Consider the following 18924-nt stretch of genomic DNA (forward strand, 5'->3'; position numbering starts at 1 on the left):
TTGGTTGTCTGCTTATGATAATTGAGTTACAGTCCAAGTAAGGCACTGCAAATATGGCCCATCCTGGGCAAACAAAGCCACAACTATGGAATCTGGGCAGGGAGAGTGATTTTCACATGAAAGCATTGCCTAAACCATTAACACGCACAAATGGAAAACAACAACAACCACAAAAAAAAAAAAAACCAGACACCCCACCCCGGTCGTTTTTGTTTGTGACGTATGTGACCAAACTGGCTTTTCGCATTTCTATTAAGAAGTCACTGTGTGGGTTTCAGTAAGCTTTAAAGCTGAAGTCAAGGCTCCCTCTAAAAAGCATGTCTGATATATCACAACTGATTTTAGTATAAATATGCATGTGATTATAGAAAATTGCATGCTGATTGTTCAAGAAATTCAGACTATTTCTCGATAATCACCTCCAGTGACTCGGCAAAACGGCAGTCAAACGCTTTGTCACTGTAAGTGAGGAAGAATTTCAAATTATGAAAGGAAATGCTGTTCCTAAAAACGCTAAAAAAATAAAAGCTAAGAAGTTTGGGCTAAAACTATTCAAAGGTAAGGTGGAATTGTGATTTATTTTATGTCTTTCAAAAAAAGGTATTTTATGTCAGCTGGCATCGACAAGTGACACAAGTCTGTGTGCATTACATATGCATGCTGCTTCTGAAGTTTGAAATAAATTATTTTTAATGCAATTTTTTTAAATAATCACCTGTGTATTTATGCTAAAACAATTATCCATGGGGCAGCATGGTGGTGTAGTGGTTAGCACTGTTGCCTCACAGCAAGAAGGTTCTGGGTTCGAGCCCAGTGGCTGACGGGGGCCTTTCTGTGCGGAGTTTGCATGTTGTCCCCTTGTCTGCGTGGGTTTCCTCCAGGTGCTCCGGTTTCCCCCACAGTCCAAAGACATGCAGGTTAGGCTAATTGGTGGCTCTAAATTGACTGTAGGTGTGAATGGCTGTTTGTCTCTGTGTGTCAGCCCTGCAATGATCTGGCGACTTGTCCAGGATGTACCCTGTCTCTCAGGCTACGTTTACATTACGTCGAATCAGCGGATCATCAGATTAACGTTCTTAAAACGATTCGCGTTTACACTAAAACCGTTAGCCGTGCACACAGCAACGCCAATACGTGGATACGCTAATCACATGACTTTAGACGGCGCGTAACATGATCCCAGTGCATTTAGGGCATGCGCAAGGCTCACCACTTGCAAGTAGAAGGATGGCAAGCCGCGCAAGGCTCACCACTTGCAAGTAGAAGGATGGCAATCCTAATACACGGATACGCTCAGCTCCGCAGGCATCCTGCGCTCCAAATCACTCCGCCCTGAACAGCGAGTGCCCTCTGGAGGGTGCGCACTCCGGCCCTGCGCAGCTCACAGAGCGCGCGAGTGAAGTGAACAAGCCACGATTTGGGACTGAGCCGCTGTGTGTGTGATCCCAGCGCATATCACTTACCACTTGCAAGTGGAAGGATGGCAAGCCTAAAGACAATCATAACTACACAATGGGCAGTATTTGCATCAGTATTTGCAGTATTTTCATACTTTTATACTCTTTAATGAAAGGTGATACAAGGCGGAAGTCCGCGCCGTTTTTCAGCAGTCGCGTCACATGACCAACGCCAGCAAATCAGGAAGGTGGATGTCACAGTGACGTTGTCCAATGAGACGCCAGCCAGAGCTCAGCACAGCGTATTCGCGTATTCTCAATGTTTACACAGCACCGGAGCTGACACGCTCTGGATTGAATACGTGGACGCTGGCGGATTCCCGTTTCCTGGCGTTTCCAGGGGGTTTAATGTAAACGGACAGTGCATCCGCGAAGAAAACGAGACAGATACGGTCTAATGTAAACGTAGCCTCACCCATACTCAGCTGGAATAGGCTCCAGCCTGCTCGCGACCCTGCACAGGATAAGTGGTTACAGATAATGGATGGATGCTCAGTGAATAATAACCTTGACTTCATCTTGGTTATTATTCACTGATATTCACTTTGCCTTCAGTGAATAATTGTTAAATGTAGAGTCAGAGATAGTTTAAAAATACATTTGAATGAAGAATTCATGAAGGCATTTCCTATAAATACACATTGCATAAATGTCATTGGGTGATATGGCAGTGTTGCCACCTTGCAGTTCTGAGGTCATGGTTTAATTCTGAGCTTGGGTAACCGTCTGTACTGAATTTTGTATGTACTCCTCATGTAAATGTGGGTTTCTTCTGAGTTTCCTTCAACCTCCCACATCACCAGTATGGTGCAGATTATTTATCTTGTTCACAAATCCTTTTATATATTCCTGAGCTCTTTTAAACATTCATTACTTCTTCTGTCTGCTGTGGATAACTGTATAGTGTATTTGAGCTGTCTGTTTTATTTTCTCTACACTGCTGAATGACATTTTCCTCTGAGTATTTACAAATAAAGCATGATGAACTAATTCTGTTATTAGATAGTGGTAACAGTTTCCTGCTGGGTGTTTCCATATTAAGTCCTATTTTTAGCTTTGTGATGATCATTTCTTGTTTTCTAATACATCCTATAATAAAGCTCCCATCACCTACTGCTGGCTGTGTTGGGTATTAATGTCTAACACATGTCTAAATGGGGCGGCACGGTGGTGTAGTGGTTAGCACTGTCGCCTCACAGCAAGAAGGTTCTGGGTTCGAGCCCAGCAACTGACGAGGGCCTTTCTGTGTGGAGTTTGCATTTTCTCCCCGTGCCTGTGTGGGTTTCCTCCGGGTGCTCCGGTTTCCCCCAAAGACATGCAGGTTAGGTTAAATGGTGGCTCTAAATTGACCGTAGGTGTGAATGTGAGTGTGAATGGTTGTTTGTCTCTATGCGTCAGCCCTGCGATGACCAGGGTGTACCCCTGTACCCCGCCTCTCACCCACGAGCGCCTTTCTGTGTGGAGTCGGTGACCTGGGAGGCACCTGATGATTTCACACGGAATGACCCAGTGGTTAGCACTGTCGCCTCACAGCAAGAAGGTTCTTGTGGAGTTTGCATGTTCTCCCCGTGTACCCCGCCTCTCACCCATAGTCAGCTGGGATAGGCTCCAGCTTGCCCACGACCCTGTCGAACAGGATAAGCGGCTACAGAAAATGGATGGATGATCATTTCTTGTTTTCTAATAGATCCTATAATAAAGCTCCCATCACCTACTGCTGGCTGTGTTGGGTATTAATGTCTAACACATGTCTAAATGGGGCGGCACAGTGGTGTAGTGGTTAGCACTGTCGCCTCACAGCAAGAAGGTTCTGGGTTCGAGCCCAGCAGCTGACGAGTGCCTTTCTGTGTGGAGTTTGCATGTTCTCCCCGTGTCTGTGTGGGTTTCCTCCGGGTGCTCCGGTTTCCTTCACAGTCCAAAGACATGCAGGTTAGGTTAACTGGTGACTCTAAATTGACTGTAGGTGTGAATGTGAGTGTGAATGGTTGTTTGTCTCTGTGCGTCAGCCCTGCGATGACCAGGGTGCATCCCGCCTCTCACTCATAGTCAGCTGGGATAGGCTCCAGCTTGCCCACGACCCTGTCGAACAGGATAAGCAGCTACAGAAAATGGATGGATGATCATTTCTTGTTTTCTAATAGATCCTATAATAAAGCTCCCATCACCTACTGCTGGCTGTGTTGGGTATTAATGTCTAACACATGTCTAAATGGGGCGGCACAGTGGTGTAGTGGTTAGCACTGTCGCCTCACAGCAAGAAGGTTCTGGGTTCGAGCCCAGCAGCTGACGAGTGCCTTTCTGTGTGGAGTTTGCATGTTCTCCCCGTGTCCGCGTGGGTTTCCTCTGGGTGCTCCGGTTTCCCCCACAGTCCAAAGACATGCAGGTTAGGTTAAATGGTGGCTCTAAATTGACCGTAGGTGTGAATGTGAGTGTGAATGGTTGTTTGTGTCTGTGCGTCAGCCCTGCGATGACCAGGGTGTACCCCGCCTCTCACCCATAGTCAGCTGAGATAGGCTCCAGCTTGCCTGCGACCCTGTTGAACAGGATAAGCGGCTACAGAAAATGGATGGATGATCATTTTTTGTTTTCTAATAGATCCTATAATAAAGCTCCCATCACCTACTGCTGGCTGTGTTGGGTATTAATGTCTAACACATGTCTAAATGGGGCGGCATGGTGGTGTAGTGGCTAGCACTGTCGCCTCACAGCAAGAAGGTTCTGGGTTCGAGCCCAGCAGCTGACGAGCGCCTTTCTGTGTGGAGTTTGCATGTTCTCCCCGTGTCTGTGTGGGTTTCCTCCGGGTGCTCCGGTTTCCTCCACAGTCCAAAGACATGCAGGTTAGGTTAACTGGTGACTCTAAATTGACTGTAGGTGTGAATGTGAGTGTGAATGGTTGTTTGTCTCTGTGCGTCAGCCCTGCGATGACCAGGGTGCATCCCGCCTCTCACTCATAGTCAGCTGGGATAGGCTCCAGCTTGCCTGCGACCCTGTTGAACAGGATAAGTGGCTACAGAAAATGGATGGATGGATGGATGATCATTTTTTGTTTTCTAATAGATCCTATAATAAAGCTCCCATCACCTACTGCTGGCTGTGTTGGGTATTAATGTCTAACACATGTCTAAATGGGGCGGCACGGTGGTGTAGTGGTTAGCGCCGTCGCCTCACAGCAAGAAGGTCCGGGTTTGAGCCCCGTGGCCGGCAAGGGCCTTTCTGTGCGGAGTTTGCATGTTCTCCCCGTGTCCGCGTGGGTTTCCTCCGGGTGCTCCGGTTTCCCCCACAGTCCAAAGACATGCAGGTTAGGTCAACTGGTGGCTCTAAATTGACCGTACGTGTGAATGTGAGTGTGAATGGTTGTCTGTGTCTATGTGTCAGCCCTGTGATGACCTGGCGACTTGTCCAGGGTGTACCCCGCCTTTCGCCCGTAGTCAGCTGGGATAGGCTCCAGCTTGCCTGCGACCCTGTAGAAGGATAAAGCGGCTACAGATAATGAGATGAGATGAGATGATGGGTGGATATGTCTAAATGTCACGCCAAGCTCAGTGGTTTGGAAAGGGTTAACTTAAAGCAGTAGGATGTGTCCTAAGCAAGTGACCCCGCCCACTCAAAGTGGCGTCACCGATAGGGAGCGCGAGCAAAATTCTCCAGCAGAAGTGGAGGCTGCGGCCCCAGTTACATGAAAATGGCGACGGCCGGTCCCGCAGACCCGGGCTTCACTGCCCCGCCAGGTAAACACATTCTTAACCAAGCTCTTCTTATAACTGCGGAAAGGTGCGTTTTAGATTGTAGGTACTCTTGACGAGATATTATTCAGTCGGTTTTTATTTCAGGAATGGTCTTTGCCCATCTAGTCGGAGAACAGCTCAAAGCTAGTTCGAGTGTTTGTGTTCAGTCCTGAGTGAAATGTTCACACTTGGCTAACTTAGCTTTGCTAGCGAGTTAATTTCACCAGTGGCCACATGAACGCTATGCTATGTTAAGTTAAGTATGGCCTGTGTCCGTGATACTCAGTTATGTAGCTCGCTGTAAAGTGTTATAACCCCTGATATATTGGAGCCATGTGTTTGTGAAAGTGAGCTAGCTGTGCTAATAATAAAATGTCGCTAGCCCAGGAGTGGTGCGTTAGCCGGGATGATTTACTGTACACAAGCTGGCGGTGACTGCAGGAAAACACGTGGCACTTTTTGTTTCTGGTCTTCACTTCTTCTCTTCTCGCCTCCAGCTGAGAGATTCACTATTACTGCAGAAAGTTAAGCTCGTTTCTCAAGTGTTCGACTGTTAGCTCGCTGGCTAAATAACGCGAGCACAACAAGGTTCACTTGGGCGCTTTTATCGAATACAGTGTTTAACCTTTCTTCAAAGGTTTATTTGTATTCGATAGCATTTTTATACACGTTATTCCCCCAAAAATAAAAAAAATTGGTGTGTATAATTATCTTGTTTCCATTCTAACTAGCTTTACTGTGGTTGTGTTGTGTGGCCTGTATTGTATTGTATTGTATTAGCTCTAGCTCTCCATTATGTATTCAGTATCTCACCTCACCTCAACCAGCAATTAATATCGAATTACTGGACTTTTTTTGGACTTGAATCGTGTTTCTTTGCATTTGTTTTTCAGCCTTTAACAATTATATTTAAATAAAGCCTCTTTTTCATGCACGTATTTGCTCGAATAACTTGAGCTATGATCACTTTGTTGTGTGTCTCTTCCCAGCCTTGTGTCTTGGTGATTTTTGCAGTGTGTTAGTCCCATCATTGAACTGAACCAAGTTTGATCATAATTTTGTCTTCTATGAAACCAATAACAGTAATTGATTAGTTTTTAGAGTTCAGGGTTAAGGATTATTGCTTGTGTTTAGCATCTGATATGTGACACGATTGAACAGACTAAAGAGCAGAGGAGTTCAGAATCGCTCCAGATTATTCACGTGAAACGGGACTAACGTTAGTAACGGTGAGAATTCGACACCGCGATGATGATAATGATGATGATTATCACCGGCGAACCGGAATGTCACTGAGGCGATGACCATATCACTTATGACGATCGGATCTTTAGAAATTCTTAGAATTTAAATTTAGAATGTCATGTGACACTTCTGAGCTTCAGAGACTTAAACATGCAAACCCTTGTTTTGATTGTTAGTTTCTTCAATTAGACAACTTCAAGTTAGTTTCTCATCGCAGGCAAGCTGGAGCCTATCCCAGCTGACTACGGGCGAAAGGCGGGGTGCACCCTGGACAAGTCGCCAGGTCATCACAGGGCTGACACATATAGACCCCTTTCACTGACGTCACCCGAAACCGGAAGTAAACAGACCCTGCGCCATATTGGAAGACCAACAAACTCGTGATAAGGGGATAATAATGGCAGCGGTATGTGAACCCACGAGAATAAAGTGGAGTGGCAAACGACTTAAACAAACAAGTCTGAGCTGTTTTATTTATGATTTATTGGCCCAACAGTAGACTTGAAAGAAACCTGTGTGAGACTTGGCAAAAAACTGTGGATATAATGGATAAGTCTGTGCATGATCTGCGGACACTTTGAGGTAAGCGAACGCAAGAAATTCAGATTTAAAACATGCTAAATTGGCCCCAAGTTGATAACTGTATGAGGAGCAAGCCTCCCAGACTTCTACAATTTAATAATAATAATAATTTAGGATGGTTTGGGGCTTGCTCGCTGCTGCCAGGTTGGTTGTTGAGTGGCCTGACCTGTTTTTTTTTTTTTCCTTGCGTGTGGTATCATTGTTGACGCGAGGTTGTTTTTTGAACATGCCAATGTGGACACGATTTCCCCTAATGAGTTATGACTTCAGACGCGATGCGTGTGTGGAGTCCGCGTGATATGTGCGTAAGATAGGCTTCTCATGTGTTTGGAGATCCGCGCTCCGAGACAAGCGCAAGGCTTCTCATGTGTTTGGAGATCCGCGCTCCGAGACCAGCGCAAGCGCCCCAAGGGAAAAAAAGGGACCCCCCGAAAATATCGGCATAGTTCGAACACTGAGTGTAGGCACTGGGTGTAAACAACAAATAGTTTACAATGTCTGGGTAGCAAACAGATGGCAGAATTGGTGTCCGGTCCTCCTTATGTTTCCATTCTCCCTTGCCGCGAGTCTTATCATATGGGTCAAACCCATCAGTCACAGCCAGTTTCTCCACCCGTGCCCTTTCTGCAGCTGGTAATGTACTCACATAAGCAGACTTATCATCCATCGTGGCACTTTACTCTCGCTTGTACTTTGTTTTATATTGAGTGCATGTACTTGGTCTTCCAATATGGTGCCTAACAAAATCTCGCGGCGCGGTGACGTCATGTGAAGGGGGTCTATACCCTGTCCACATTAGGGATTTTGTTAGCCTGGGCCCACCCATCCTAAGCGTGACGCAACACGAGGGCCTGTTGCGAGCTTAGTCTGGCCAGGCAAGCTATCTACAGCTCTTCCAAGCTCCCGAAAAATCGGGAACCAATCAACTTTGAGCATCTCCAACGGCCCTGGGTAGAGGCGTGTTCAAGGCACTGACGTAGTAGAACTGCGACCGGAAGCCATAGATTGAAGCGCTTCCGGCATAGATTCTGTAAACATTCACGCTTCCGCATCTATTACGCATAGATGCTGTATTGAAAGCATTCAACGGGAAGTTCTCATTGAAAACGGAGCAAAGAGCAGCCCTGGAGGTATTTATTGAAAGGAAGGGCGTTTTCGCCTTGCTCCCGACCGGCTCCGGTAAGAGTTTAATCTACCAGTTAGCCCCGTCGTGTCGCATACGTCAGAGGAAAGAGTGATGTGATTGGTTTAAGCTTCGTCACAGCCTTTTCTGGCTTCGACCAGTAGCAAACTGAGGCATTTCAGGGAGGCGGGTCAACCACGGGCTCTGGGAAACGGTTGGGCTTAATATCTTGGCCAGACCAATAGCTCGGAGAGCTTTGTCGCGTTAGCCAGACTAGGATTTTGTACCGATACGATACTACTTTCGTACTGCAACACCTGTCCACACTAGCAACTATACCGGTACTGTAGCAGTATAACTGTATCGGTATGAAACACACATGTATGGGTTTCATACCGGTACTGTAGCACTTCGCTGTAGTGTGGACAGATGAAGCGGTTCTGTATCGATACAAATATAATGCGCACGCGCAATGAACCATTCCTACTTCTTCCAGGTTATTCATACAATACAATACGCACGTGCTTTCCAGCTGTAAATAAAACGTCAAATGCTGTGTTCACACTTATACCGGTACAAAAGTGGTATAACTGTATCGATACAAAGTATACCGGTACAGTTTAGTGCATCTGTCCACACTAGCGAGAAATGTTTGCGGTTTTCTTTCACGGTAGTTGAAATGCGCGTGCACGGAATGTTTCCGTGGTTACCGAGTAACTTCCTTCCAAGAATATGGCGGATGAAACAACGTGTGTGTGCTTTTTGTTGTCAATGTACAGTCTGTATTTCTGGTGGTCATTTATTCAGTCGAATCGTATAAAACGCACGAGGCAGTTGAGAAAGAAACAAAGAAAGAAATGAATCTCCGTTCTTCACTATTTTATTCAGCGAAGACATCGATTGAGGTGTGTGACTTTGTGCATGCGCATTATATTTGTATCGATACAGAGTTGCTTCATCTGTCCACACTACAGCGAAGCACTACAGTACCGATACTGTACCGGTACGAAACCCATACATTTGTGGGTTTTGTACCAATACAGTTATACTGCTACAGTACCGGTATAGTTGCTAGTGTGGACAGGTGTTGCGGCACGAAAGTAGTTTCATATCGGTACAAAATCCCTAGTGTGGACAGGGTATAAATGGCTCAAAACGACCGTGGAGCTACATGGAGCAAAGACGAAATTGTGTTTGTTGGTGCTTTGGGGAGACGAGCGATGCCAGGAGCAGTTGGAACAGGAGATTCGTTTTCTTTGTTTCTTTCTCAACTGCCTTGCGCGTTTTATACGATTCGACTGAATAAATGACCACCAGAAATACAGACTGTACATTGACAACAAAAAGCACACACACGTTGTTTCATCCGCCATATTCTCGGAAGGAAGTTACTTGGTAACCACGGAAACATTTTGCGCACGCGCATTTCAACTACCGTGAAAGAAAACTGCAAACATTTCTCGCTAGTGTGGACAGATGCACTAAACTGTACCGGTGTACTTTGTATTGATAGTTATACCACTATCGTACCGTTATATATGTGGACACAGCTGTGGACACAGCTATACACACAGACAACCATTCACATTCACACCTATGGTCAATTTAGAGTCACCAGTTAACCTAACCTGCATGTCTTTGGACTGTGGGGGAAACCGGAGCACCCGGAGGAAACCCAGGCAGACACGGGGAGAACATGCAAACTCCACAGAAAGGCCCTCGCCGGCCATGGGGCTCGAACCCGGACCTTCTTGCTGTGAGGTGACAGCGCTAACTTAAGTCAAATGAAACATCCAGTCAAAAACTTCAAACTTTTTCCTTTAAAAAAAGCTCTGCTCTTTAAATCTATGGCATGGTGGTGTAGTGGTTAGCACGGTCACCTCACAGCAAGAAGGTCCGGGTTCAAGCCCAGTGGCCGACGGGGGCCTTTCTGTGTGGAGTTTGCATGTTCTCCCCGTGTCTGTGTGGGTTTCCTCCAGGTGCTCCGGTTTCCCCCACAGGCCAAAGACATGCAGTTAGGTTAACATGGGGCGGCCTTTGGCTGAAGTGCCCAAGAGTGGTGGCGCATACATATGCAGCGGCTTTGCTCTCCTGTGATGAACTAAATTTCGTTGTACATTTGTGCGGTGACAAAGGCGTTCTATTCTATTCTACAATGATCAATCAGAGACATGTTTGATCAGCTTTTCACATTTCATACTTGCCAACTTCTCAAAATTCTCACGGGAAAAAGTACATGAACAACATTTTCAATTGGGCGAGGATATGATGCGTGGTTGAAACGATAAAAACGGTGGATCCCAATTAATTGCAAACCATTTGAAATTTATACAATTAAAAAAAAAAAAGTTTTTGAATTGTTGATATTTGGCGGCATGGTGGTGTAGTGGTTAGCGCTGTCGCCTCACAGCAAGAAGGTTCTGGGTTCGAGCCCAGTGGCCGGCGAGGGCCTTTCTGTGTGGAGTTTGCATGTTCTCCCCGTGTCTGTGTGGGTTTCCTCTGGGTGCTCCGGTTTCCCCCACAGTCCAAAGACATGCAGTTAGGTTAACATGGGTCGGCCTTGGGCTGAGGTGCCCTTGAACAGGGTACCTAACCCCTGACTGCTGCCCGGGCGCTGTAGTGTGGCTGCCCACTGCTCTGGGTGTGTGCGCGTGTGTTCACTGCTTCAGATGGGTTAAATGCAGAGGATGAATTTCACTGTGCTTGAAGTGTGCATGTGACAAAGGTTTCTTGTTCGATCAATTACTATAGGTTATGGGATTCATGTATCAGGCATGAGAGCTCAGAGTGAAAAATCTGAAATAATACTCTTGTCTTGAATTTTAATATAACAACAATGAAGTCTTAAAACAGATTTTTAGCTGAAAGATCTCATGCCTGAATATTGTATACATAGAAAATAACACAAGTGATGCTTTAGAAGAATGTTTATAATTTCACTTGTAACCTTTCACTTAACTTTCAAACATAAATTCAAAATAGCACTAAGACACGACCACACACTTCAAATACACTCATCAAACAAATTCTCTGTCAGGCAAAATTTCACTAAACACTTTAGAAGTTGTACAGTTTGTTTCTGAAATGGGATCATTTTTGGCATCATTTTTTCCACCATGGCTGATGCTAAAATTTCTGCGACACAACTGCAAAAAGAAATTCTCGAGTTAAAAACATTTCAATATGATAAATATATTTCGTTTATACAGAGGTGCAGATCCTACTGTATATGCAATTTAATTATACTTCTTACTACAAAACAATACAACATAATATAAATCTTAAGTTAATTTCAATGTCTCGTAAGTACTTGTTACATACACGTACAAATGATCAACTATTTTTAATTAAAAAATAAGAACATAAAGAATTTTCATAAGGGTGTGAATGACCTGTTGTAGTTTTGAAGAATATGTAAGGCCAAAAAAAAAAAAAAAGTGTGCTTCCGGTTACCTGACCGACCCTAATCCGTACCGCCCGACCCTAAACTTTTTTTCGTTTTTTTTCCCAGTCGCGACTTTTACATATAACCCAACCGCGTGAACCGGAAGTTTTTGTCACTCACTGGGAAAATCAGGGCTTTCCACAAGCGCCGGCTGCCGGCCATACAGCCGACTACACAATTAAGTCCAGCCGGCTACTTTAATGACTATTATTTTTGTAGCCCACAGGCTCTAAATATTAATTTTCGATTTTAATAAAATTAAATGTTTTTATCTAACGGACTGACAATAATGTCAAACTGAACCGCACTCATTTAAGTTGTGATTCGCGCTGTTTGTACCGATAATAACCACAAATTCCCCGCAGACTTCGTTGATCAGGTGGGAGTCACTCATCCGCGGCCCCGACATGCGGTGTGCGCACGCACTCGGCGGAGGCAGTAGTGTGTCGGGGCCGTTGGAGGGAACAGAAGCAGAGAGAACGCTTATTTTGTCTTTCACCTAGAGACATGATTCAAACTTTAAAACGGAGACAAAATTCTCCTGTGTGGATCTGGCATTCAACTTTTTTGCTAGGCTCTATACTGTTTGATCAGTCCCAGATCAAACACCATGAGCACATCTGGAGAAATTCCAGCTTTATAATGGGAGTTTATGGTGTTACACACCAGTGGAGCTCAGGAGTTTAGAGTGGAGGCAGCTTAAAAAAAAAAAAGCTCTAACTTTCTCATTTAAACTGTTTTCTCAGCCACAATTTTCACTCTACACACACAACTTTCTCAAAAGTTGTAGTCACACATTGTGTGAATCAAGACAAGTGTCTACCTGAGCGATAGGATTTACAGTTTTTGAATGAGAAGCCTGAAAGTAAGGAGAGGACAGCCGCGCTCTCCCATACACTCACATTATAAACGTGGCAGCGCTTTTACTGCAAAATCAGAAAAGTCACTTGTTTTTAACTCGCTCTAGTGTCCACATTTTTTACACTAGGGACAAAAAAAATTACATTTGTGTGTTCATGGGAGCCTTGTAGCACTCAATGTGAAAGAATTTTGTGAATAGCTCCTTCCGTTTCCGTGTAAATCAGCGTTGTTCGAGGAGAGGGAACTCTGAGAAAAAGCGCTCTTTGCTTGTTATATTGTGTCTTTTCCCTGCACCGTTACCAAGGCGACGAGCTGCACTCAGGGAGCAGAGAGGGGCGGGGCTGCTCTCTCTCATGGTGTATGGAGCTGTTATATTTACAGAAAAATTCATGTTAAAAGGTGTCTCATGCTGCATCAGATTCATCAGAAGGTGGTAACTCAGGTGACCTGCAAAGAAATTCATTATATTTTGTGAAATTATTCCTGTCTAAATATAGGTTATGGCAGCCATCTTGAAAAAAAAAAAATGCCTGCCGACTGACCCTAGTTTTGAAATCTACGTAACCGGGGAAACACTTTTTTTTTTTTTGGCCCAATTTACCTGCTTTTACCCCACCATAAGATTGGGATAATTGAATCGCAATTGAATAATTGGGATAAATGAATCGCTTTGTAGTCTTACCTTGCCAAATACGTTGGTCTGGCTGGTCGAACATTTGCTTATCCATGTAAATTCATTCTCTCATGCAGCCTGGTATTTGCATTCTTATTTTTGCCGTTTGGTATTTGGTTTAGTGGCCATGATGAATGACTGCTTGTAAAAAATGTCGGACAGCCCGGGTGAATCCTACATCACGGAAGTGACCTGGTTAAAAATCAGTTGACGTCAGCAGTGTTTCTCATACGATTCTGATTGGACATGATCGGGAGTATTTTTAACTTGGCGGTAGGGATTTCCTAAAACCGGGAGATTATCCAGTTTTTAACAAATACAATTGGGAGGTGGGAGCCTCCCACCAAAATCGGGAGGGTTGGCAAGTATGACATTTTAAATATGGGACTAAACCAGGGTTCTCCACTTTTCAAAAATAAAAGCTGACTGACTTTGGGCTTTTTCGACAGTGAAACTGGCCAATAAATGGATAGGAAATGCTCGATCATTGTTAAAATCCTTTTACAAAAAATTAACACATTCTTACTATACATATCATCTTTATTGTCAACATGAGACTCATTTGACATTTCAGTTGGGACTGATGCACCTCTTGCGCATTCCTGAATTAATTATATTTTTTTCTGTGTGAAAAATAAATGAACTTCCATGCATAAACAAAATACCCAATTACAATCAATGCATACCATTTTTTTACAATATACATAATGTTAATTGGGTGAAACCATTCCAATCCATGCACGAGCTGGTGCGTGTGCCCGAGACTGGCACTACAAAGCCACCCCGGCCTCTGTAGTTCAGGTCCTTTGACTCAGGAACCCAAAAGTCCTGCAGTAAACAAACAGTGAAGCAGCGGGAAAATGCAGCTCTCACCTACACGATCACAGATACGAAAAATAAAAGACCTGAACTTAGTGTGTGTGCTGTTATATGATTACTGTAACTGTGTATGGTCATAAAAGACGATAGATAAGCGTAACCGTTACACAATAACGCTACAAACACCCGCAAAGTTATTTGGCTGCAGCTTGTAGCTTCCAATATTACTGTGTGTCAGTATAGTGTAATGTGGTGTGGTGCAGTGTAACGCAGGGGTAGCCCCGTATGCATTCGTTAAATGGTCTTCTGCGTGTTAAATGGTTACAAAATTATAATAAACCGAATCCTTGACGATTTATTTGGTGTATATTGATGAAGTTACTTTTTTTTTTTTTTTGGCAATCGGGAAGGGTGGCGGGCCAGAATTATAACGTGGCGGTGCGCCACTTTAAAACCGCCTGTGGAGAACACTGTAAACCATCTGAAGGCTGGGACTAAACCACCAGATACCATCTCGATCCATTCATGCTTACTTGTTTACTCTGATTCAGCTTTGGCCTGGAGTAGTTGGTGATGTACCGGATGTAAATATTAAAGGAAACGGTTCTCCCTAAAGGGAGTTGTTAGCGCTAGGTCTGATTTGGTCTACTGTCTGAGCTTGCTTGTAGGTTAGTATATGATGTCAGTGTCCTGCCTCAAAATATCTGTACTCATGTTCTATTTAAATTGGTATAGTTTTGAAATAAATTCCCTAATATAGTCTTTATTCTTTTTTTTTTTTTTTTTTTTTTTTAAAACAGCTGATTAGAATTGGACCATAGATATGAGATAACATCAGTAATTTGTCACGGTTTACATGCAGAATATTCCACCACACACCCCATTCTGAAAAAGACCATATTCCTACTAAGCTGTTTACATGTCTAATGAAAACACATTCTACTAATATTCCTGTTTACATGCAGCTGCATCTCTGCCTCAGGTTTGAAAACTGTTGTGTAGTTGGTTTGTGTATAACCCATGGAGCTGCCCGTAAACAGGCAAGAGGCTGTGTGACACTAACTGTTGTAAAAACCCTGATTAGACCCACATTCCAAATGCGCCGTATACATGTCCAAGAAACGCTCCTAAAACTCGATTTAATATCGGCATATGTCTTCATTAGAAAATGCTAAATTCGGAGTGAGGCCAAATTCAGAATATCCCAACTGAAAATGCTGTTTACACAGCCCATATCATTCTGAATGCTGTCCTGTTCGGAATAACAGTGTAATATTAGTGCGCATGTTAAACGTACTGTGTGACACTGGGCCAATAGGACTGTCCGACAGACATGTATTTGTAGCGTAACCCACAAACCTCTAAAACTTACTCTCTTAACCTGATGTGATGCTGTTCACCGTCAGCAGACCCCTCTGTCGTTTTTGTCACTTTCAACCTTTTTGTAGCACACTTGTTCATGGGTTTGTGAAATTATTAGTATTTGTTCTAGGATATCATGCATTAACCCTATACAGACCTTACTGGTGTGAAAAATTACCAGCACAATTCAAAAATCTGGAAAAAAAGAAACTTCTGAACGCAGTTTATAATTGCCGTAGCGTTGGTCTTATCTGTTTTAAAGAGGTATCTTACCCCCACAGACTTGAGGACTCCCTTCTGGAGGATTCTGGCCTCTCTCAGAAGTACATGCATGGTTGTGCTGTGCCAGCGTTTATATTTGTGTGCGAGGCTGAAAATGAATGTTTGTGTTCCAAAATCTACCAGCTTTTTTTTTTTTTAAAATAAACTTTCTTGTTTTAACTGCACGTGTGAAATACAGTAAGATCTAGAATACTAAAGCATGATTATTTAGGTAAATGGGCTGTATTTCATTAAGCAGATATTTAAACTCTTAAGTAAAATACTGATTGTCTCATGCACACACAAATGATGGAAATTATATTTAAGAAGTTGGGCAGAGTACACGACAACAAAAAAACATTGACGGGACTCTATGTTGGGTTTTCTTCATTTCTCATTAAATATTTTTTGACCTTCACATCTTTGGTCTGTGTCTCCCCTCTGGGGAGGTTTGCTTTGCAGACCTCTTACTGTCTGTAATGTAACACCATTTTTCTCTCTCTCTCCCCTCCTTCTCTGCAATGTTAGCTTAGACTGCTTTGCCCGATTGTTTTTAATAGTTTGCTAGTTAGCGTTCCATGCTCAAGTTGCCACATTGAATCACAGTGGAGACAGTCTCTGAGCCCATGTTTACATTAGACCGTATCAGCGGATCATCAGATTAACGTTTTTAAAACGATTAGTGTGCACACAGCAACACCAATACGCGATTTGCGTGCACACAGCAACACCAATACACGGATACGCTCGGCTCCGCAGGCATCCTGCGCTCCAAATCACTCCGCCCTGAACAGCGAGTGCCCTCTGGAGGGTGCGCACTCCGGCCCTGCGCAGCTCACAGAGCGCGCGAGTGTAGTGCACAAGCTGTGATTCGGGACTGAGCCGCTGTGTGTGTGATCCCAGCGCATATCACTTACCACTTGCAAGTGGAAGGATGGCAAGCCTAAAGACAATCATAACTACACAATGGGCAGTATTTGCATGAGTATTTTCATACTTTTATCCTCTTTAATGAAAGGTGATACAAGGTGGAAGTCCGCGCCGTTTTTCAGCAGTCGCGTCACATGACCAGCGGCAGCGAATCAGGAAGGTGGATGTCACAGTGACGTTGTCCAATGACGACGCCAGCTAGAGCTCAGCACAGCGTATCCGCGTATCTCAATGTTTACACAGCACCGGAGCTGACACGATCTAGATTGAATACGTGGACCCTGGCGGATTCCCGTTTCCCGGCGTTTCCAGGTGGTTTAATGTAAACGGACAGTGCATCCGCGAAGAAAACGAGACAGATACGGTCTAATGTAAACTTGGCCTTAGTTAGTGTCCAAGTGAAATAAGCAGACTCATGATGCAATCTGTTTGGAAGGTCACAAATAGCTTTGTTACAATGGCATTATTTGTTTCCGTTTGCTGCTTTTATTTATGTGCCACTGTGGCTGCTAGGTTGAGCAAATTCAACCTACACTGTGCCGCTGCACAAAATTGCCTGCTTTGGGCAGGTGCTAATTTCCAACCCTGTTTCTGTGTGAGAAATAAATGAATAAAAAGTTCCAAAAAAATCACATTTGAATTATGAAGGTATAATAACTTTTTTTATACCAACATTTAAAAAAAAAAATTCAGTTAAGATTGCATAATCTTTGCAGGAGCTGCCTTTTTTTTTTCTATAGCTCCGTTAGTGCTCTTTAGTGAACCAAGGTAACATTTTGTTCTGCCATAGTTACTTGTCAAAGAAGTCAAACATTACATATGAACCCTTCAAAGTTTACCCATGAAAGGGTTAATTTTTCTAGTCTTCTCACAACCTGTCTTAAAATGCAGATGATCCAGGAGTTGCACATTTTGTATATTGAAAACCTGTTCTTGAAGCATTTTGCAATAAATTTGTGTGAAATTAATGCAAAAATATTGAATATAAAGCTGCTAATGGCGATAGACAGCCTTTCTATGGCGTTTGTATTGTTAAAGTAGCCTTTCGCTAACAGTTTGTCAGCTAACGACAGCTTGACAGCAAACTTGTCAGTGTTTTGTTTTTCCCCCTCCCAAACTGTATTTCAGTGTTCCGAAACAAAGTCAAGACCTACTTCAGGCAAAAGAATTATGATGGTTACCGGTAAACTGACTTTAAGGGACGGAGAGGGCAGAGTAATGTAGCAGAGACTAGAGGGACTCTGCGAAGATAATACGCACTCTTAATTACAAACATACACACTTGCACAAACACAGGTTTACCAATTGCAAGATGTGGTCTGTGTCCGAAACACTGCAGGGATCAAATCCCCTGACTCCGCTTCAGCTCCCGCTTCAGCCATGTCTGAAATTGAATGACCAGCTACACTGATTGGAGTGGATAACACGTGACCTGTCCACGCACAGCATGCAGCTTCTTGATTGGTAGCTGACAGTGTTTTTACACCATGCTGGGGCAATATGCAGAGCATACATGTGTGAAATTATTGACGAAACAAAACATGGGTCAGTTTAGGAGCACTGAGAAAAACCGTGGCTTTGACAATCCCAAAATCGCGTTGTCTGAGATCGCGATTTTCGGTCGAAAGCATAGATCGTTCAGCCCTACCGCCAGGGACTCAAATCCTGCAGTGCCAGACGTGTCCCCCTGCTTAAGCCAGTACATGTCCAGGCCTGTCTGAAGTTTGCTAGAGAGCATTTGGATGATCCAGAAGAGGATTGGGAGAATGTCATATGGTCAGATGAAACCAAAATAGAGCTTTTTGGTAAAAACTCAACTTGTGTTTGGAGGACAAAGAATGCCGAGTTGTATCCAAAGGACACCATACCTACTGTGAAGCATGGGGGTGGAAACATCATACTTTGGGGCTGTTTTTCTGCAAAGGGACCAGGACGACTGATCTGTGTAAAGGAAAGAATGAATGGGGCCATGTATCGTGAGATTTTGAGTGAAAACCACCTTCCATCAGCAAGGGCATTGAAGATGAAACGTGGCTGGGTCTTTCAGCATGAACACACCACCCGGGCAACGAAGGAGTGGTTTCGTAAGAAGCATTTCAAGGTCCTGGAGTGGCCTAGCCAGTCTCCAGATCTCGACCCCATAGAAAATCTTTGGAGGGAGTTGAAAGTCCGTGTTGCCCAGTGACAGCCCCAAAACATCACTGCTCTAGAGGAGATCTGCATGGAGGAATGGGCCAAATATCAGCAACAGTGTGTGAAAACCTTGTGAAGACTTACAGAAAACGTTTGACCTCTGTCATTGCCAACAAAGGGTATATAACAAAGTATTGAGATGAACTTTTGTTATTAACCAAATACTTATTTTCCACCATAATTTGCAAATATTTGCAAATTATTTTGCACTCCTACGTCTGCCTGCTCTTCCTGGACTTCTCCTCTGC

The 18924-nt window shown here is 43.9% G+C and overlaps 1 protein-coding gene across 3 annotated transcripts in view; it reads left to right on the plus strand.

The window, feature by feature from the left end:
• Positions 1 to 325: 325 nt before the first annotated feature.
• The window catches only part of pip5k1ab (phosphatidylinositol-4-phosphate 5-kinase, type I, alpha, b), a 66798-nt gene continuing 48199 nt past the window's right edge, over positions 326 to 18924 (plus strand). The window contains exon 1 of one of the 3 annotated variants that reach the window (XM_060922018.1): positions 326 to 558. In XM_060922018.1, coding sequence (XP_060778001.1) covers positions 486 to 558 — 73 coding nt within the window. In that variant the 5' untranslated portion in view covers positions 326 to 485. Of the gene's footprint in view, positions 559 to 5077; positions 5186 to 18924 lie in introns of those variants that run through there. The other 2 variants (XM_060922020.1, XM_060922019.1) reach the window with 2 other exon arrangements.

This window comes from Neoarius graeffei, chromosome 5 (genome assembly GCF_027579695.1).
Source record: "Neoarius graeffei isolate fNeoGra1 chromosome 5, fNeoGra1.pri, whole genome shotgun sequence".
Taxonomy (NCBI): Eukaryota; Metazoa; Chordata; class Actinopteri; order Siluriformes; family Ariidae; genus Neoarius; species Neoarius graeffei.